At 40.9% G+C, this 21560-nt stretch overlaps 2 protein-coding genes across 7 annotated transcripts in view; both read left to right on the top strand.

Moving 5' to 3' along the window:
- Positions 1-278: 278 nt before the first annotated feature.
- Positions 279-9700, top strand: e4f1 (E4F transcription factor 1). The gene is made up of 14 exons (XM_042504930.2): positions 279-436; positions 693-802; positions 2198-2279; positions 2957-3138; positions 3307-3427; positions 3525-3677; positions 3876-4066; positions 4329-4565; positions 4911-5022; positions 5150-5367; positions 6058-6256; positions 6345-6508; positions 7638-7700; positions 7868-9700. The coding sequence occupies exons 1-14, from the start codon at positions 340-342 to the stop codon at positions 8240-8242; spliced, it is 2304 nt and encodes a 767-aa protein (XP_042360864.2). The 5' UTR covers positions 279-339; the 3' UTR covers positions 8243-9700.
- A 958-nt stretch (positions 9701-10658) lies between these two features.
- Positions 10659-21560, top strand: part of grid2ipa (glutamate receptor, ionotropic, delta 2 (Grid2) interacting protein, a) — a 35937-nt gene continuing 25035 nt past the window's right edge. For 4 of the 6 annotated variants that reach the window (XM_088069482.1, XM_088069483.1, XM_088069481.1 and 1 more), the window contains exons 1-4: positions 10659-11109; positions 12666-12919; positions 13568-13900; positions 13990-14144. In XM_088069482.1, coding sequence (XP_087925608.1) covers positions 11028-11109; positions 12666-12919; positions 13568-13900; positions 13990-14144 — 824 coding nt within the window. In that variant the 5' untranslated portion in view covers positions 10659-11027. Of the gene's footprint in view, positions 11110-12665; positions 12920-13567; positions 13901-13989; positions 14145-14666; positions 16673-18977; positions 20711-21560 lie in introns of those variants that run through there. The other 2 variants (XM_088069486.1, XM_088069485.1) reach the window with 2 other exon arrangements.

Below are 21560 nucleotides of genomic sequence, written 5' to 3'. Positions count from 1 at the left end.
CATGTCCCATAAAAGTAAATAAATTCAAAATATTGTTTTTCCTACTATTAAGTCAGTTTTTATCACACAAAAATACGTCTTTTTTTCTACTTGAACCTCTGATCTAGTTACTGTTTTAAAGAAATGTTCTATTTCCATCTAAATTAATTTTACGTGCGGGCATTCATAAAATAAATGACAAATACTTTCAGTGTTTTCTCCTCTCTGTCGATGAAAGGAGGGAAAAGACACATGCGCACATGCGCACGCCCTTTTGTTGTTATGACTACGAGGTCGTAAATCCGCCATGTTTTCCCTCCTTGTAGCGGCGTTGCGACAGAGACGGAGAATACGAACGACATGAATGTAGAAAATAATCATACGGCAGAAACAGAGAGAGAGCAAACGACAAACGGCAACGAGACTATCACCATCCAAACAACACTGGGAGATGAAGGTTAGTTCATTTTATAGCTGGAAAAACACCGAAATATTTATCAGATGTTGTGTTTGGGCCTAGCTAACATCCTCCATCGGGAAATCTTGCTAGCAGCTAGCTACCGTTAGCAACAACATTAGCTAGTTACTAGCTCTACTCATATCACAAGTCCAGCCTGTAGGTAGTATTCAGGAACTTTAACACCAGCTAAGTGGTAATTAAAAGCGCAAATACGCAATAGAGTTGTATTATTCTGTAATGTGTGTGTTGTTAGATGAAGATGTGCACAAGTGCGGACGCTGTCAGTCCGAGTTTTCTACGCTGGAGGCTTTCATCCAGCACAAACTGCAACATAGCTGCAAACGTTTGGAGGCCATTCAAGAGGTATGAGCTTTGATATTTGGGTTTAATATCCAGGTAGGCGCAGTATTGTGTTAAACTTTGTTATTTTACCAACGTTATAATAATCGTACATAATTCTTTCGTAGCAGTCTGTTTACTAAAATGGAAACAAAACATGCAGGGAATATGAATGCAGTATTATAAACGCAAATGTTTTAGATGAAGCAACTTCAACAGGCTTAAGTTGCAAGTGTGACCTCTCTTTCCTCTTAGTATGTTTTGAACTCTGTTGGGGAGAGTTACATGAGACTTGATGCATTAATCTTCTGGTGTATTTACACCAGGTCACATTCACGACTTGTTCAAATCTCAATATTGAATGTGTGAGCTACTTTTTGTTATGGTATAGTGCACGATTCCATGTTTCACACTAAATTTGACTTCAGCCTGAAGAAGCCTTTTTGAAATACTATTTTGCTATTTTAATGCATTGTACATGTTCTCTGTATTCTTTGTTTGTATCTTAATAATGACACAAATAGATCAATAAATAAACATGTATACATAAATATTAATATGGATAATATGTCACTGCAGTTAAATGGAGGTGGTACAGGGCAGTGGTGGAGCAAGTGTTAAGATCCTTGACTAAAGTAAAAGTACTAATACCACACTACTCTGTTACAAGTAAAAGTCTTGCATTAAAAAATGGCACTTAAGTAAGTTTAACTAAGTATAATCAGAAACACGTACTTAAATAATTAAAAGCCAAAGTACCCAATCCAGAAAAAAACACCCCATAAACTCAAAATTATTTAAAATAAATTAGAAAATTACTTAAATGTTAATTATTTGTACTTAAGTACAGTACTTGAGTAAATGCACTCAGTTATGTTCCACCGTGGTTGATAAATCTCATTAAGCAGATGATTTGGTCATTTTAGGTCCCTGTATTGCTGATCTTAGTTACAGTTACCAAGGATATGCTCACTATATGGGATAGATTTTGATTATTTTATAATACAAAAAAGATTACTTTATGATGGTCAGAAGTAGTGAAGACAAAAACAAGTATTGCCTGATTCCTTCCTGTCTGGCTTTTAAAGTGTGTAACTGTACTGTAATTTTTTTAATAGAGTTGGGGGTAGCTGGGGAGTGACTTTGTTATTGTTCAAATAGTTTTTAAATATTCATGTTTGAACATTTTCTCACTATGATGAATGGTGTGATTTGGAGATGAAGAAAATATGTGTTTGGTTTTGAGGTTCTACAAAAATAAAATGCAGAAAGTTGAATGTCCCTTACCTAAGACAAACCGATAAACAGAATTCCATCTCCAGTGCTTAAAAATGATTTGAAGTGCCTCCGTCTGAGTGCACTATGGACCGTCATGAGTTGTGTCTTAATATTAAAAAAAGTTTATCTACATTTTTCCAGGTTACTGTGGCCAATGGAAGTTCTTCAGAGGTGAAAACAGCTGATGGTGCATCCTCAGATGAACCAGTGAAGATCACTAATGGTGGGTCAACAACTTATTATCCATTATCATTTAATTTGCCTTTTTTTACTTAACAAAATCATGAGAACATAATGGAAAATGCCTGTTATTGTTTGTCACAGATAATAAATCATCAGTTAACAATCAGTTTGACAGAGAAAAGCATTAAATCCACACATTTGAGAGGTTCGAACATCAGTGAATATTCAGTACAGTGATGCTTAACCTGTGGCTTGGGGGCCAGATTTGGCCCACAATAAGGTGCCGGGTGGTCCCCTGTCTTGTTTCTCATTCATAGTAAAAGTAAATTGATTTACAGTGGGATTTTTTTTTTGTACTTTGAATGCAAATAAGGTGCCAGAGTGTCAAAATAGATCATGTTTTTCAAATGGTATGATAAAAGGACTCCCTTGGACCCCCAAAAGAGGTCCAAGCTAAGCACTGAAGTTTCTAAAAATGTGAGAAAATGGCCCAGGACTTTCTGTTGTTTTGCAAAAGTGTTCCTCAGGCAAAGTAAGTTCAGTGTCCCTTGGTTCAGCATTTCTGCTTGAAAGAAGACTGAAGCCATACAGTGGACAAAAATAGCTGCCGATTGTTTTTGTGTATAAACTAAACAAAGTTACTGACAAGTTAACATCTTTTCAACTTGTGAGTTATATCTGAGAAGGACTGAATTGTTTTTTATTTTTTTCACATAGATGAAAGCAGTGGTATATTGGGTCGAGGTCGCAGGAAGAAAACCATTTCGCTCAAAGTCACTGACCACTCAGATGGGACTGAAGGATCCTTATCTGACAATGCTGACAGTGACAGGCCTGTTTACAAAGTCAACCCAGACGGACGCTTCATTTGCCAACTTTGTGACAAGACCTTTAAAACAGTGAGTCATACATATCATTTGTGTATCTTTTATGAGGAAATGTGAGTTATATTTTCTTACTCGACTATCTGAGATGAATAACATAATATTTTGTTACCAGGCAGGATATTTATTACACTTTATGTTGCTCGTGTTGTTTCTCTAACATTTTCTACTTTTACCCAACAGACCAACATCCTGAGAACTCACATGAAAACTCACAGTGACCAGAAAAACTTCTCATGTGACCTTTGTGGAACATCCTTTCGCACAAAAGGCTCCCTGATTCGACACAATCGTCGTCACACTGGTACAGACATTAAACAGGGACTCCTTTTCTCTTGAATTGAAGTCCTCTAATATATTTTACCTCATGATAACGCTGAGTTCTTCCTATTCTCTTGCAGATGAGCGGCCGTATCGCTGCACGCTATGTGGCCAGTCTTTTAGAGAGTCAGGTGCCCTCACCAGGCACCTTAAGGCCCTCACACCCTGCACAGAAAAGATCCGCTTCGTTCAGTACAAGGAGATCTTGGTCAGCAAAGATGGAGTACAAAAAGGTCAGATTTATACAGCAGAAGCCAAGTGTATCTGTGCTGAAGAGGATAACTCACTAGTCTTGCACAGTCTTGTTCTATCAAAGCAAATGAGCTCAGTGGGGAATACTTGTGAATTGTAAACGCAGTACCGGATACAAGAATAGATTTAGAATACCTAAAAAGTGGGAATCAGTCAAGTCACTAACAGGTTTTTTCCAGGAGTCGAAGACGATCGCGCCGCAGTTACCAGCCAGCAGCAGGAGGTAGTGGTTCTGGAGGAACAGCCAGAGGAGCAGGAGATGGTCGAGGCTCAGACGGCTGTCGTCAGTGTGGTAGAAGCTGGTTCCCAGGAGGTCCTCCATCAGGTCCACTTCACAATGGAGGTGAATGGAACAACGCAGGAGCAACAGGTGAGTAGAGAAAGAGTGCACATTTAGCTAAAAGTCCTATGTAGGCTGGCAGAAATCATAATATGCATAATACACATAGTCTTTCCCTTTGCCCTGGCTGGCAACTTAATAATAATACTCTGGTGGGGAAAGTGTTAAAATACTTTTTGGTAAATTTTGGCAATAACAAAGAAAAAGTGCAGTTGTAGAGCTTTGGTATTAGATGGATTTGCCCCTAACGCTCATCCAGCCTTTTCAGTTATCCCGTTCTTCTGCCCCTCAGGTTGTAGTAGAGCAGTCTCAGGCAGAAGCCCTGGCGGCTGCTGCAGCAGCAGGCGACAACCTCATCTGCCAGGCCATCATCAACTCTGGCATTGCACTGGGGACAGAGGAAGCTGTGGTTGAGGAGACCACACACTCAACTGAGGAGATGGATAAAGTGGTTTCTGACTGTCCTGATGCGGAAGAGAGTATCACTGAGATCCAGGTTAAAGAAGAGTTTGTGGAGATGGAGACAGAGGTAAGGATGAGAGTAAACGACAAGTATGGTTTCTATTGTGGTGCCTGGTGGCTCAATGAATGGAGCGGGTGCCCCATGTATAGAGGCTGTGTCCTCGCCGCAGCAGCCGCAGGTTCGATTCTGGCCTCTGCCCTTTGCTGCATGTCGTTGTTGTTTTGCAACTAATTATCTTCCTTGCAATTGCTATCACCCAGTTTGAAATTTTGTACACCGGCCCAACTCTACTGATCTGTTGTGGAAACATTTTAGCTGGTTCTTAGCAGAGTTTGGGCTGCTGTTGCAATAATTATTTGCATACATACATATTTTTTTAATGTCTTAAAGTCTGTTTTGTTTCATTTGCAGGAAGCAGGTAGTGGAAATGATCAAACGTCCTCAAAACTGTACACTTGTCCACACTGTAATCGCTCCTTCAAAGGACTGAATTACTTTCGCTTCCATGTCAAGGGCCATTTGGGTAAGTCCATAACCATCAATGATGACTCTCAGCATTACACTCCACTCTATATAATTCTGATCAACTTTTATGAAAATGCAAAATCAAAAGAACACTGAACTTAATGGGCACTTTGCTCTTCGTGCAGGTTACAAGCCCTTTAAGTGCACACTTTGCCACAAGGAGTTTCTGACTGGTTACCTGCTGAAGAAACACATGGAAGTCCATGTTAGCGAGAGGAGGTACAAGTGCGGTGAATGTGGCAAACTCTACAAAACCATCGGGCATGTACGTGAGCACATGAGGGCCCACTCAGATGAAAGACCCTACCGCTGTGCCAGGTGCAACAAGGGGTACAAGACCAAGGTGATTTTGTAGTTTGTTTTTTTTCTTTCAAAATCCACATACAAAGTTTTCTTCTGAACAAATATGGCTGTACATGCTTAAGTGTATAAATATAAATAATATAAATTAAAGAAAGAAAATGATTTCAATAATGTATATACATGACATTTTTAAAAAGGATGCCAGAGATGTTATTACAAGTGTTTTGATAATAATTTATGTGTTAATCCTACAGAAATAGTCTATTAAAGGTTGCATTGTTAGGAAGAACACAACCACCTTTCCTCTCAATGATAATTTAATGTTTTCTAAATGTAAATGTCACATGTCACATATTACATAGTTCAGTAAAGTTAGGTGGGCTGATGGGTTTTTCTGTTTCCAACAATGTATGTATCTTAGCTGCTTTCACACCAAACAATGCCAGAACTGGGTCTGGTTCAAATTGCTTCTGTAAAACTTCAGATAGAGTTTGGTATATTTTAGTCCAATAATTAACAATCCTTGGGCAACTCCAAAACATGTGTCCTAATGAAGCTGGTGCCTGTCCACGTGGATCGCAAGAGGAAACATCCTGGAACTTTTCATGCATGACTTGGAAGATATTATTTTTTGTTTTGTTTTAAACACTCAGCTTTGTCCTCACCAAGTTATCATTCAGAGACATTAAAGGCAGTGTCATCTCTAACAATATGTCTTTGTGTTGCTCAGAATGCCTTGCAAGTGCATCAGCGGACCCACGGCGATGAGAAACCTTATGTGTGTCAGTTCTGCCTCAGAGGTTTCAGGGAGAAAGGTTCTCTGGTGCGACACATACGCCATCACACAGGAGAGAAGCCTTTCAAGTGCCCGAAGTGCGGCCGAGGCTTTGCTGAGCACGGGACTCTCAATCGGCATATGCGCGCGAAAGGTCAGCGTGTCAACAAAACTACAAGAAAACAAGTGTTTGCAGCAGTGACGCAGACAGAAGTGATAACACAATCTTTGATTTCCACCAGGAGGCTGTCAAAAAGACGATTCCAGTGAGCAGAAGGATGCAGTATCAGGGGAGCAGTCTTCAGTGGACAGCCTCGCTACCGCAGCCATCCTGTCAGAGGATCCGCATGCTGTCCTGGTGGAGTTCTCCTCAGTGGTGGCAGACACTCAGGAGTATATCATCAAGGTGAGACACGGTGATCAAGGTTAAGAGATTGTCTGGTTTCTCTCCCTTACATCACAGCTTCAAGGTTTAAAGGGCCAGACACACCAAACAGACAGCAGAGAACCAGCAGCGACAAAAGCCCCCCGCTGCGTCGCCTCATGTTGCTGTGTCTCGCCCAAAAACGTGCACATGAACACACCGAACAGATGGCCAACCAGCACGCACGTTCTGTGTTGCATGAGAGGAAATGCTCCTCCCTACCAGGGGAGGTTATTTCAGTTTATTTTAAAAAATACTGTTAATCCTTTTCCCATTATTACCAGGGGCAGATGTAGTGATTTGGGGTCCTGGGGCCACAGGCACTTTGCCTTATTATCTACTTTTCTCTCACTTGAAATGTTAGCAGGCTGTTGGTTGCTCAGAATTTTTTCCCAAGAAAATGATTAATAGCACACAGCTGAAGTCTCCAACACACCACAACCAAATTAATGTCCAATCCAAAAATCCAAATTTTAATCTTAAATTGATTTGAGGTCAAATCACCCAGCCCTAGCCTGTTGTATTTATGTAAGAATGTCACCAACATTTTAGCCAACATGAGTCCAGAATAAACAGCAAGGTTTTCCCGAGCATTATAAAACTTTAGCGCAATGAATCTCCCTCTTCTTTTCTCTCCCCCCTGCCCTCCTGAAAACACAGCACAACTTAGTGGTGTACTTTTGGCCCACTTTTGGAGTGAAAGAGGCACAGTCCTGATGGTCGTTAGCTTACAAGCCCCTGGCAATGAGAAAAAAAAGTCATTGTTTGTAGTTTTACCCTCCAACAACTTCCTCCTCCACTCTGTAAATCCACCAGCAACCAGCTGGCTCCCAGGCCGTCCATCCCCAGCAGCCTATTGACCTGATTATGGAGGTAAAACTGCTGTGTTCCTGGAACTTCTCTTAGCTTGTTTTGTAGTTGCAAGACGCATCACTGGGTTTTGTTCTAAATTTAAAAGTAAGTAAGTTGAACATAATTCATACTAAAATAATGTACACTGATATATAGCACTATGGGTAAGAGGTAAAATGTTTATTTTGGATTTTGGGGTGAACTTTCCCTTTAACGCTTGGTTGTGATTCATTTTATTTGCTGTTTTTCTCTCATATAGACTCAAACAGAGGAAGAGGTGCAGGAAGAAGAGGTTACACTTATTCAAGACAGTCAGAATGAGGTCAGTACACACACACACACACCCACACACACTAATGAGAACATCTGTTTGATTTATGGCCGCTGCAGAGTGTGAGAATGCAAAGGGTCTGATCAGAGCTGGTAATTGTATTTTCATTATCGTATAACTCCTCTCCTTCCTTTTTTGATCAAACTTCTGCCTGCCAGATGGGAAACCACATCATGAAAGTGGTGCAGCGTATTGTCAGCCAATCGCATGGCGCCGGCGGCACGGGCAGCCACCAGATCATTGTGCGCAACATGGCGATGAACGAGGAGGGCGCATCGATCTCTGACTGCGGCGACACCATCACCATCGCCACACCCGAGAGCCTGACTGAGCAGGTGGCCATGACGCTGGCCTCGGCCATCAGTGATGGCACGCTGCTGGCCACGGCGGGCACCGTGGAGACAGCAGACGGGACCGTTACTATGGTTACCACGGAGGAAGCAGTGGAGGGGGGGATACAGATGGTGCAGCAGCAAGAAGAATATGTCATCACCTCCCCAGAGGAGGTGGAGATCCAAACTGTCATTGTATGATCGAAGAGGATACTAACTATGGACTGTACCTGTGTAGCTGACTACTGTAGACTTTCTATGAGCTTCATGCGCGAGATCCGACTCCAAAACAAAAGGCCAAAGTGTTTATAAGGTTTATCGTTACAAAAATAGATCAACTTACAAAGAAATGTGTGTGTGAAACAAAGAATGAGTGTGCATGAGGACTACTTCTGTCATGTGTTTTTGCTAATTTACTAAAGCGAAGCACTTCATTCAGTATGCTAGCTAATTTTTGAACTTCTAGGTGCGTACATCTTTAAAAAAGTAACTAACCAGATTCATTTTGAAAGGCATATTTCTTTTTACGTGGTTCAAACTGAACTCGTCTCTGCCTTTTTATCTGTTGTAGCCTGGTCTGTTTGCTTTTCTGCAGTCACAAAATGAAGTTCCTTTATTCTTTTACTACCTGAAATGGCATCGCTCCATCACAGTTTTCACATCTGCTCTCATGTCTGGGTCTGGTACAGTCAAGTTTTGGAGCTCTTCTTCTCCACTAGGGCTGCAACTAAAGATTTTTTTTAAATTGTCGGTTAAACTGTGGATAATTTTCTCTATCAATCGATGAGTTGTCTTATAAAATGTCAGAAAATGGTGAAAAATTTCAATCAGTGTTTCCCAAAGCCCAAGGTGACGTCCACAATTGTCTTGTTTTGTCCACAACCCAAAGATATTTAGTTTACTGGGAGTGAAGAAACCAGAGTACTTCCAATACTAGTATTAATAATGCATCCAATACTGCCTTAAATGGTAGAAAAAGTATCAGCGAGTAGGCAAGTCTCCTCACCAATGCGATACCATGTAAGTTATTGATAAACTTTAACCCCCGAGGTCGGTGATGTATCAGAGATCAAAGTGCCCTGTTTTCTACTTTTGAAATATCTCCGGAACGCTATGCTTTAGAAACGTACTTTTAATGGCCTCAGATTCGTCTTTTGTAATTTAGCCTTTTGACATTGAAATGTGTTAGTCCTACACAGCTGAAATTGCTAATTATTTTTTTAAAACAATGGCATTGGATTGGTACTTGGCTGATATGCATGTTCAGGTATTGGAAAGGGGGGAAAAAAGTGGTGTCTCTTTAAGAAACCAGACATTTTTCACTTTAAGATGCTGGAATCAGATAATTTTCACTTCAAAAAAATGTTTAAAAATTACTCAAACCAATTAATCAATGTTAAAACTAATTTAATAGTTGACACCTAATTGATTTATTGTTGCAGCTCTAATCTCTAAATTGAAATTCGATACCCTTTGAAGCCCGACTGACCTAAAACTGTGTGTGTGCCTGCCTGACTGAGGCCGCTTAAGGGGAGTATAAACTTCACCATTGAACAGTGTTTAATCATAATGCATCTTTAAGCATGACAGATACACCAGACATTAAATGTCATCCAGTTACTCGAGTAGAGTTTGCATCAAATAAATGCTATTTTCTTATACAGTTTGCTTTCATTTATCGTTGTAGATGTTCTGTTTTTCTGATTGATTGATGAAGAATGTTTTGACCTTTCAGTGTGTGATTAGGTTTGTGTGCTAATTAGATCTCTGTGATTATGTTTATTTGTCTTTGGAAAATCATGTCCGTTTTTGAGCATTGATTTTGATAGTGAGCGGAAACAACCACATAGAATTTATCTTGGTCACTCCCAAAATGAATGCACTTTAGACTCAAAATTTGGGATGTTTTTAATGGTAATAATCTACTTCATCTCTCTCACATTATTACAGAAGGAGTTAACTGTGGCCTGATGATATCTGGTGGTTTCCAATGTACTCATTCATTGTTTTTGTGTTTCTCCAAAGTCACCCAAACAGTGAGACTTTAGTGAGAGTTTTTTCTTGCTTTCGTTGATTTGCTAAGATCATGGAGTATTATTAATGTGCATTTTTTATCATCTGTCTTTTTTTTAATTTCCTCTCTTTGTTTTTAGAAGTGTGTGGCTGTAAAGTGAATGTCATCCACCATCTCATCATGGGAATACCACCTGCTTTGAAACCACAAACACCTGCCAGGTAAAACATCCTCTGGGACACAAACACACACCACTAGGCTTGTACTGACTGATGTCATGCTGTCAACTTTGTATTTGTATTTACAATCCTATGCTAAATTTACCAAATCTGACAGGATTAGCTGGAATATTGCTGCCAACCTTGAGCCTATCTGCAGGCTACATCTCTGTAACTGGTGTTCCAGTACTGAGGTTAACACAGCCGCTATAATCAGAGAAGTGTCACTGGTTTCTGGGTCACTCCTCAGCCCTCTGAGAGAGCCCTATCCACATGAGCAACCGAGGAAGGCAGAGAGAGAGGGTGGGAGAGGGAGAGAGAGAGGGAAAGGTATTTATAGAAAAATGGGGCTTCGCAGTACCTTTTTCTTGCAAAGAACCATTTCAGGACCAAGTGAGTGTGTCCCAGTTTTCTGATCATTGCTCAGCCATAGGGTTTGGACTGAGGCTGGGGCTGAGGCTGGACCGCCTCACCCAGGATGGAGAGCTTGACTTGCTGCTCTCCCCTCTCCTCTGGCCTCCCTTTTCTCACAGACCGCTGGTTCTTTGATTGAGAACAGGCGGCCCAGATAACCCACAGATGTGACCTCTTGGGTTCGCCTGATTTGCCTAGAAGGGTTGAGGTTTTTGGAGGCAGTGAGCTCAGGTGAGGAGCAGCTCAAAGGTGTCCAAGGGCACTCTTTGGCTGCGTCAACCTCCAGGCCGGGGGCGAAGGGAGGCTGGCTGGAACGTGCCCTGCCGCAAGCCGGGCAAGGATGAGGCGTTTCCTGAGCAGAAAGGGCCGCTTCTCCCTGCGCCAGAGCAAGTCTGGAACCCGGAGTGCATCCAAAGATTTCTGTAAGTCTTTCTTTGAATGGTAATTTTTTTTGACATGACGTTCCTGAACTGCTTTAGCTGCTGGAGATATGATAGAGAGGAAAGGATCTAAAGCTGACATTGTGTAAGTGGGTCGTAGGTTGGAGCGAGAGAACAGGAACAACCCACTGAGAGGAAAGATTATGATCCGTGGCTCCATGTCAGTGATTTTTCAATCTATTTTAGATCAGTAATCAGCTGCAGGTTGATGTTTCCTCCCAGCAAGCTGACACCACATTCTGTGGCTCTTTGTGAGTCTTTGGATCTAATATATGTTTTATGCACTCAGCCGCATCTCACCCTGAATATTCAGCCCCCTTCTCTGAGAGATCTTGGTCTTTTTTTACATTGAGGCAGATCAGACATTTCTGCATTTCTTTGCAAAGTCTTGCACAGACTTATTTCCTCACTTCTTACGCACTTTTGTGGTACTTTTCTTACTTCTTGTCTCTAATTTGGTCTTTCTCTGCCTGTCTCTCTTTTCCTCTTCCTCTGATCAATTATAAAAAGAAAAGAGCAGAGCAGTTTGGTGCTGGAGGTTTGATTGATGACTGCATGCATTTGTTTGTGTCTGCAGTTTTGTGATGTATCTTACAGAAGTGTGCTCTTATATTTCTGTCAAAATTTCCCATCTAAATTTGCACCTTGGAGTCATTTCATAATATGAAGACTTGATTAAAATCTAAGTTGATGGGAGTGGGAGTGCCGCTGTGACTTGAGGCAAACATGTTTCATCAAATGACTTATACGCAGGTATTTTATGCTTTTAGACAGAAATATGACGTTAATACAAACAGCAGATTCAACTAAGTTCCTAATAATGGCATATTTATTGTAAGTAGCCTTTAAATATAATCTTGAAGTGTGCAAATGACAAGTGGGTAGAACAAAATGATTGGAAAATGATAAATGAACTAAATTTAAGGAAACATCTTCAACCCGTGAAGCAGAATAAGAGGCGGTTTTGGGGTGTTTGGTGAGAAATCTTCAACAGATAACATCATAAAGTGGACTGACCGATCCCTATAATGTCCTATATATATCTTTGACGTATCTAGATGGCTGTAGATGAGTGGAGATGAAGTCAAGCGAGCCTGCTGGGACACTTCCCGCTGTAGTAGAATGAGGCCAATGACCAGGGGAAAGCCAGCAGTTCATGTGGGCGAGATACCAAAAGTCAGAAATAACCTCCTTCGCACTATTCTGTCCTTTCACTATCTGTCAGTCTTAAAATGTGACTTGTGTGTCATTATATTTGTGGCTTTATTACACAGACCTGTGTACCTGCTGCTACAGATATGCAGCTCCATTACTGAGATGCCCTATTTAAACCAGTGGACAGCTTGACCTCCATTTTACAGCTCGTACCTTGCTCGTCTGTTTTGAGCAACTTGTACCAGATTAGTGACGCTCCTACATGCTAATATGACATACATATCATACAATTAATAAAGCATTTCACGGCCTAATCAAAAACCAATTACGAAAGTTTAATGCATTTCAACTTTTCCATGTTACATCTTCTCTCCATCCTGCAGTTCTCGGCCTTCCAGCCACCAATCAGAACTGGCCCGAGGCGTTCGGCTTCCGACTGGGTGGCACAGGGCCCAGCTACATCCTGTCCGTGGTGGAGGGCAGTAGTGCATACCTGGCTGGCCTGCAGCCCGGGGACCAGGTGGTGGACATCGAGGGCCAGGATGTGACCAACCTCAGCACACCGGCACTGATCGCTCTGGCTCAGACCCTCAAGACGGTACCACCCAGCATTGGAGTGGTGTCACGGATCGAACAGGTCATCTGACAATCTGATGAAATTTGTGTTTTTAAAGGTCCAGTGTGTAGGATTTAGGGGGATATATCGGCAGTAATGGAATATAATATAATCAGTGTGGTTTTTTTTTAGTGTATAATCATCTGAAAATAAGAATCGTGTTTTCGTTACCTTAGAACGAGCTGTTTATATCTACATAGGAAGCTGTTCCTTGTCTACAGAGATCACCATGTAGCGCCGCCATGTTTCTACAGTAGTCCAGAACAGACAAACCAAATACTTAGACATTCACGTTTTTAGTGTTTGCTGACATTTTTAGCAGCGCCTCAGAGATGAAAGCCTTGGAAAAAAACACTGCTATTTTATGTGAAACTGCTTTATTCAGTGTTTTTTTGGTTTTGATCACCTGGTCTGTTTGTTTAGAGAGGAAGAGACCTCTGTGGATATTTCTGTTCCCAGTAAAAACCTCCTGACCAATTAACACTGAAGAAAATTTTAACCAGGAGAAGTTTTAGCTGGTTGCAATCTGCATCCTCACTGCAAGATTCCATTAAATCCCCCTAAAATATTACACACTGGACCTTTAATCGGTGGAAAACCACCAAAAACAAACACAACAATCAGATGGCAACATCACTGAGGTGGCAAGCATGTTTTTCACTCTTTCAGATTGACATCACTCCCGGACCAGATGGACGTTTTGGCTTCACTATCGTCGGCGACAGCCCTTTGATGGTGGAGGACTGCATGCCCAATGGTCCAGCTGGTCGCAATGGTCTCAAGGCTGGGGACTATGTCATGGAGGTCAATGGCATCCCAGTGAAGCATCATGAAACGGCGGCAGCCATGATCAAAGCGGCTCAGGGTCGGCCCCTGCGTCTGGGCGTGCTCAGTATGGCCCGGCGGCCCAAGCGACTGAGCAGCAGCATGAGGGTGTTGTCGCAGAGCGGGGACAGCGTGAGGGAGAGTCGTGCCCACAAGGCCATGGAGTTCAATAAGAAAGTGAGTGCTAAATACATGTTTGCAATTTTTTTTGGTGTTTGCTTCAATTTTATTTTGATTCTGATTCCTGTCATTTGTTTATCCATCAGGTGGAGGAGGTTCTCGGAGAGGAGCCAGATGTGAAGGAACAGCTGTTTGAGGTGCTCAAGCAGTATGCTGCCGAGAGGGATGTGGAGAGTCTGGCCGAGGCGCTGCCCGACATCTTGATCACAGAGGAGCATCAGCAGCTGATTGACAGCGTCAGGTAACCAATCAGTTGCTCAGGCAGATTTTGTATGTCAAACGTGTTTTTGTGCATGTTTGTGTGAAAAACAAGTCTTTAAATCATTCTCGTGCAGTTATCAAAGAAGCTTGTCAGATACAAGACAATCTCTTAAAACTGTTACACCTACTCTCCCCTCGCACTAATACAGACCTCTCTGCAAATAGAAATCAGATTCACTGTGCAACAAAGTCCTTCTACTGTGGTGGCTTTACGTCTTGTTTCAGTGTCTGTCACTGCCAGTGATGCAGCCGGGACAATGCATGAATATTTTAGCCTGCAGCCCTGTTTCCAGTCTAAGCTCTTGCAGGGTATTTGTGACAGTGAATATAGAATTGCATTTTAGTTTTGCTTGTTGGGAAGTAACTAGGATGTTTATTTATAGGGGAACTTATTGCCTAATGAGCAAATTATAGAAGAGTAGCAGGGCCACACATCAGGGGAAAAATGAGAGGAGAAACATTTCTCTTTTTTTTTTGCATTACAAGAGGAAAGACGGACTATCAGTATTAGTGCCAGTCATAAGAATAAAAAGAAAGATTTAGTCATTTGTTTATTTTTCACATTTTGACAAATTCGAAATGTTGAGAATAAACGTGACGTTTTCAGATTAAAGTCAAATTTTTGTGAATTATGAAATTAGTAGCATTTTTTGCATATGGCTGCCTCTAAAATGTACTTTAGAATCGCATTTAGTAACACAGAAATAATTTATCAGTTAAACGAGTTGATGAGTGGGTATGGCTTTGAAGAAATTGTGCCAAAAACGACATCTGTTCGACTTGGAAGAAATACGACTCAGACTTGGAAGAAATATCTGGTAATGGACAGATACGATGGTATGGATTATGGGTGGCGGGAAAAAGTCGATACAGCAAAGTACTGGGATATTTTCCTTGCTAATAATGTATTGATACACAGACCCCAATATTCATTATGTTGTTATATCAATTATTAATATTACAAAAATGAATTAAACTTTATGGCAGAAAAAAAATCCATTGCTTTCCACTAGATGGTGCTGAGTTTTTTTCACGGTCACAGGATCAGTCAGTTTTTGTGACAGTGTTGGTCAGGCTGTCTGCCTGTTAAAAAAGGTCATAAACTGCAGAATATTGAATATGTTAGCACAAAATTCAGCATATCGCAAAATGTATTAAAATTGCAATAATACATCGTGTTTGAAGCATCATGATAATTTCATATTGTGGGTGGTGATTTCCACAATTTAGTATCTATGGTATCCATGCCGTCCAATACAGATACAGAGAGGACATTTTGAATGACAAGACACAATTTGATGTACCAGAGGACATTTTGACTTTATTCTAAATATATTAAAATGCAATAACAAAACAAAATGCAAAAAAAAAAAAAAAATCTTCCCTCTCATTACTTTCCCTTATGCCTGGCCTCAATACTATTATATACTAACGTACCAAACCTTTCCTGAGATTATTATTTTTTTGTTGTTGTTGTGGTTGTACATAATTAAATACATCTGTATATGCTAAAAACATCCATAAATAATTGGATATGAGCATCATCTTAACTGTAAAACATTAACGTAACATTGGAGCACAGTTTATTAACAGCCCAGTGAGATGTTTCAGCTAATCCAATCTGTGCATTTTTTAATAAATGCAGAAAAACATCCAAAAAAATTAAAAACTAAATCAATCACTCATCCATAATTTATTCTGTTTAGCACTGTGAGAAAATTAATATTCAACAAGGCTAGCTGAAATCCTTGTGCCGATAAAACTGTGGCTGTGCTGTACATCTCATTTTCTCATAATCATTGTTTTGGAGAGCACTTGTAAAGGTGCACCAGAGAGAGTCATGGTCCGTTGTTTGTTATAGACAGTTCGGCTATAGGATTCACTGTAACCACTCAGCCTTCACACAGCAATAAAAACTATGTTACCTCATGAAATCAATAGTTTCATCAGGTAACACACTAACAGCAGTTTAATGTGAAATGTGGTAGAGGTGTACAACCAGAGCACATATAGGTAGCTGACCTGATGCCAAGCATTGACTGCTGCTCTTGGTTTCTTGAATTGTTCTGTCTCAGGTTCAGTACACAAGAGTATAGTTAGACATTTGCTGCAGAATATTGCATTTCCTCCTCCTCAGCATTGATCAGGAAATCAAAACCCAAAACAATACCTCTCCGCCGTCTATCTTTTCCTCTCACTTTGACTTTCTCTGTGTTGGTTTCTTTCTTTCCTGTTTCTCCCTGTCAGCTGTGATGCACTCTTTGATACACACACCATTTTTTTTTTTGTGGATCACATCACTGAATCCTCTTTATTCCCTCCTCTGCATGCAGCTCTGAGCCGCTACAGCCAGTTTGCTGCTGCTGGTTGAGACAGGCACACATACGAAAACAGAAAAACATGCAGATGCTTAGAGCGCGTGCACACAGCGCCGTTTCCCTCACACACGTGCATGCAGTCCTTGCTTTGAAGTTCTATGTGGGAAGAAATTATGAATTGCTGCCTCAGGTGAGTACTGAAAACAGTTTGGCAATGTAAATTTGCAAATTTTGTAGCGTGTAAGTTGAAACCAAGTTTATTTATGAGTTATGCTTGGTCATTAATTAAGCTGTATCGAGTTTAAAGCATTCTGTAGTCTAGTAACAATAAATTAGCATTCAGTTCTTCCGGTGAATCATTTTTAGAGTAATTTGCTCGCCTTCTAGCTTAAGCTTGTTTGTCCAGCCATCTCAGTTTCCTCTGACACAGCTGTCTGTATGGCAGCTTTGATAGCACATTAGAAAGCTGCCTGTGAAAATGCTTTGTAATGTTTGTTTTGCACAGCAGTCCCATTAATTATGCATTAGCTGTATCCAGAGAGGACTGAGAACTGTTTTAGTTGTTTTCCTCACCTTTAGCCAGTGAGAAAAGTACAGTAACTCTCCCAATAAGAGCCTGAATCTCTCTTTAGATAAATCTTCAGATCGCTGTTGTTGCCCGTAATTCCATCCTGACATTTTTAGTTCAGGTGGGCTGTAGTGTTTGATATGCAAAGTTTTTCCTCTTCCCTCCCTCTGTGTCATTGTCTTGTCATTATCAGCGCTGTTTGTGCTGTAGTTTTGTGCAGCAACATGCTTTTTTTCTGCCAATTAGGCTGTGCAAATCTGACTCTGGAAAATGGCTAAAAATAATTATCAGGTTTTGAATAGCTCTTTATGGCCAACATGGTGAACATGTTTCCGTTGTAGGAGCCTGAGGGAGTTTTGCTCCCAGGTTGCCCATGAGTCATGCCTCAGGCTGGTGTTGGTGTTAATGGCTGCTGCTGACAATGAAATGTCTCCGGCATCTGGGGAAGAAAATGTGATGTGGAAGTTCTCTGCTCTTAGGGAAATGTGTTGCTGATGAATATATTTGTAATAGGTGTGTTTCATGACGACTTTTTTTTAGTTTTTGACATACTAGATGCTTGACTTTAGGGATAGCAAAGTCGGTCTGTCCACCACTTTGGTCAGACTGAAATCAGATGGATGGATTGTCATGAAAATTGATACAGATATCCATGGTGACAAAAGGTAAAATCCTAATGAATTAGAAAGTCCCCTGACTTTTCCTCCAGTGTCACTGTGAGGTTGACATTTATGTCTTTGAGTGAAAAGTCTAGATTGCCTTGAAATTTGATTCACACATTTGTATACCCCTCAAGATGATTTGTTATAGCTTTGGTGATCCCCTAATTTTTCCCATAACGCCATTATCAGGTCAAAAGTTTTACTTAAATTTAGAGCCAGGCAATTAATTGATACAATATCAATATAGTGATATGAGATATTGTCGGTTGAATTGGATTTGGCTGTTCAATACAAATACACTACGACAAGTTCCTTTTTTTAATATAGACTATCAAGCAACAATTCATTGAGCTGCTAGTTTTTGAACAATGTTTCGGCGGGATGTCCAGGGTGACAGCAACATTTATATAATATAATAAACAAGCCAAGTCAGACTTCTGAGGTAAGGAGTGCTAACTATGCTAATGACAGATTGGAAATGGGCATCCACATGTTTGCCAATGTTGATGTATATACAAAAAAAGCCATTACTGATAATCGATCAAAAATCTCATTCAGTAAATATTTTGTAATATTGTCACAATATCAGTGTTATGGTATATGGTCAAAAACATTGTGGTATTTCAATTTCTCATATGGCACACCCTTATTTTAAATTGCCCATACCCTACAAAATTAATAACAATGCCATCAACCTCAGCTGTACTTTGTGTTGAGTGCTAAATAGCAAATATCAGCATGTTAAACTAACAAACTAAAGCCCCTTTCCCACTGGATAAAAGACCCACTAAATCTGGCTTCTGTCTGTAACAGAAAAGGTTACAAATGGGAATTCATTCCTGGAACAACTGACTTTGCAGTAGTCATACGTATTTATCGACTTCCATCATCAGTGATGGAAATACAACTGGGTGGACATGCTAATTTTTGCCCAGTTTTCTAGTGTGATGCAATGACACACTGCCAAAAAATTCTGTCCATTTTTGTCCAATGCTCAAACATCTCTTAAAATTAGTTGGTTCTGATATTGAAAGAAAGATTGACTAAGTAATAAATTAAAAAAAGAAGTAAGCGCTGTATCATTTTCACTGGCCTCCATGCTGCCTTCTTCTGTTTACTAACCTGTTTGTCGAAGCGATTGTGATGTCAAGCATGACACAACAGACAAAAAAAATTAAGGCACACTCATCCACTGCAGAGCCTGGCAGTGGTAAAGACTTCTAGTGGGTTTTCCCACAAAATAAACCTTTTATATACCCTCCAATTTTTGTTGAAAACAGATTAAAGATACAGAGTGAGAGCTAGTCTGAAAATGTTGATATTGCCTGTTTTCTACTCTAATCCACTGGTTACCCCGGAGCTCCTAATCAAAGTGATCTTAACAGTTGTGGGTGAGTCTTTTGAATTAAAGATTAAGAAACCAGACACTGTAAGTTATGATCTGGGTGTCAGTGTGTTGTTTGAGTGTGGAGAATCTATGTGTCTGACACTGAAGATGAATCTCCCTCTTTTATTCGCCTCCTGTCTCCTCCCCTTATTTCTGTCTGTCAACCTGTCAGTCTCACTCCCTCGACCTCAATCACTGTCACTTCCTGTGACACTCACACACACACGCATAAAAACTCAGTCCCATAATAAGAGGCCGGGTATCATAAGATAGGAGGTGTGTTTAACAGCTTACAGTTATTCCTTCTGTACTGCCTTGTAAAACTTGACCAGCTGGGCCACGCTCTGCTCAGTCTGCCTCTGTCCCTTTCGCCGATTTGCCTCGCCCTCCCACAGGATGTGTTCTATTTTTAAGCAGCCTACTTCTTTTAATAAATTCTCTCTTAGGTTTCTGACACATTTGCTGGTGTCGATTCTTAAACGACTCTGAAACCCGGGGGTTAGTGAGTGCTTGAAGACTTGAAAGTTATGCAAAAGATTATGTATCTGGAGTGTCGTTAGAGTCAATCTCGGAACATCTATCCGCTCTTTTGCTCATGCGCTTCTGCAGTGTTATGGTAATTGAATGTAATTATAGTGAAGTGAAGGCCTTTGTCTGATACTCTATCTGTATATAGACTTCAAAGATGTGAATTAATTAGACTGATAACCCAGGATTAAGGATGCAGTGAAGTTCTTTTCTTTTCTTTTCATGATTACTTGAGCACCAGTTCTGCATTTACAAATGTTTTACGAATCTGTCAGGTTGTTTGGGGCTGGAGATGTTTGGAGACATTCAGGTATATGTCATTATAGAAGTCGGGTAGACGTGACTGTTTTAAGTTTCACTCATGCACACACTTTTGTTCTTACGCTCACACACACACACACACACAGACACACACACACACACACACACACACAGACACATGCATGCAACCATTGTGCTGACCTGCCTATGGAATTCCACTGGGGCTCTCCTCTCTTCTTCACTTCTCTCTCCCTTCTCACTCATTCCTCTGTTCATCTCATTCTTTCCTTCTTCCACTGAGGGAAGAGAAGAATTGTCACTCACTACCTCTTGCTGCTAAATGATGGATGACTCTGTCACAAGGATTATCCTTTAACGGCGACGAAGAAGACTACCTTGCGGTGACCTCGACCCTGGCTTCTTTGGAGGAAGAAGGGTACAAAAGATGGGAATGAAAAAAAGAGTGATGCCACAAACACGAAGTTGGAGCACAGCTGATGATGCTACCTGAGGATGTTTTGGAGGTGTGAGGGGTGTGAACCACAGTCACCGTTACAGCGTACACCCTCCCTCTCTCTTATTCTCTCTTTTTCTTCCTCTGGCTGCTTTCCGAGCCTGCAGCAGGCGCTTTTGAGATCCAGAGCACCTTCCTTTTTCTCATCTTTCTCTTCTTTCGCCTTTGTCCGGGAGAGTTTGTTTGTTCAAACTAGATGGGGACTCACCGAGATAGAGAGGCATTTGCATTGCTTAACTGAGCTCAGGCACTTCCTCAAAGCCCTGAAGAGCCATGGGAAGGGATAGGAGCCTTTCCAGACACTTTCGGTATGGCACTTTTCTTTGATCTCAGCAGTGTTCACTGTGCTTTGTGTTGTTTGTGCTGACTTGTATCTGAAGTTGCTGAAGTGTCGTTGTGCAACTTGTTATCAAGTTTGTATTGATGATTATTTTACACTTTCTGTCAGCATGTAAAAATAATAAACTCTGTACCTTCCCTGAATCTGAATCCAGTGTGTGAAACATGCTGTGAAAACTGCAAGATTCTTGCAAACCTCAGAGTTTGACATCTCCAAATCAGTACTGATACTTTTCCTTCTTTTTGCTTTCTGTGGCTTTTTTTTGTTTCAACTCTGTAGAGCTGTTCATCTCTCTACTGCTGTGCTTTGTGAATGCAAAATCATATCTGGCCCGGCTGTTAAATTAGCTGATCATAAATGGGTCTGACAATAATGGCTCTTGCAATGAGTTTTCCAGCTGATTGCAATTGTCATTCATCCCTCTGTGTGCTGTGTCCTTGATCCACCACTCCTTCAGGCCTAATTATAGACTCCTCTCGCCCTCCTTATAATTGAGGGCATCCCAAGGCCTACATCCAACTTTAACGGAGGAGAGCTGTGAAGTTTCTGCTCACTTGTTTTGGCTGGCTTAGAAGATTTGAGTAGTGACATATTCTTTGACTAAGACTGTATCATGACAGAGAGGTGTCTGAGGTGATAAGGGTAATGGAAATCTAATAGAGCTGGGCCTGTGACCGTTATAAATGCACAATAAATAGCCCCATTCTGTTCTGTTTTCCCTGTCTGCCATTTGTCGGCGTAACCGTGGTGATGTATGAGTGTAGTTTGGGAAAGTTCTGTGGCCTACATCGCCTGTTAGCACATGCAAGCCTGCTTCA

This window comes from Plectropomus leopardus, chromosome 18 (assembly GCF_026936395.1).
Source record: "Plectropomus leopardus strain MGB_pleo_1.0 chromosome 18, ASM2693639v1, whole genome shotgun sequence".
Taxonomy (NCBI): Eukaryota; Metazoa; Chordata; class Actinopteri; order Perciformes; family Serranidae; genus Plectropomus; species Plectropomus leopardus.
Note: the sequence above shows the minus strand (reverse complement) of the source record. Positions and strands in the feature narration are given on the sequence as shown.

What these genes read in the sequence shown, in the direction of transcription:
- e4f1 (XM_042504930.2), top strand. Translation starts at nt 340, where the DNA reads ATGAATGTAGAAAATAATCATACGGCAGAAACAGAGAGAGAGCAAACG. An exon ending in GTGACAAGACCTTTAAAACA is followed by an intron (nt 3,139 to 3,306) that starts GTGAGTCATACA and finishes TTTACCCAACAG; the next exon opens with ACCAACATCCTGAGAACTCA. An exon ending in ACACAATCGTCGTCACACTG is followed by an intron (nt 3,428 to 3,524) that starts GTACAGACATTA and finishes ATTCTCTTGCAG; the next exon opens with ATGAGCGGCCGTATCGCTGC.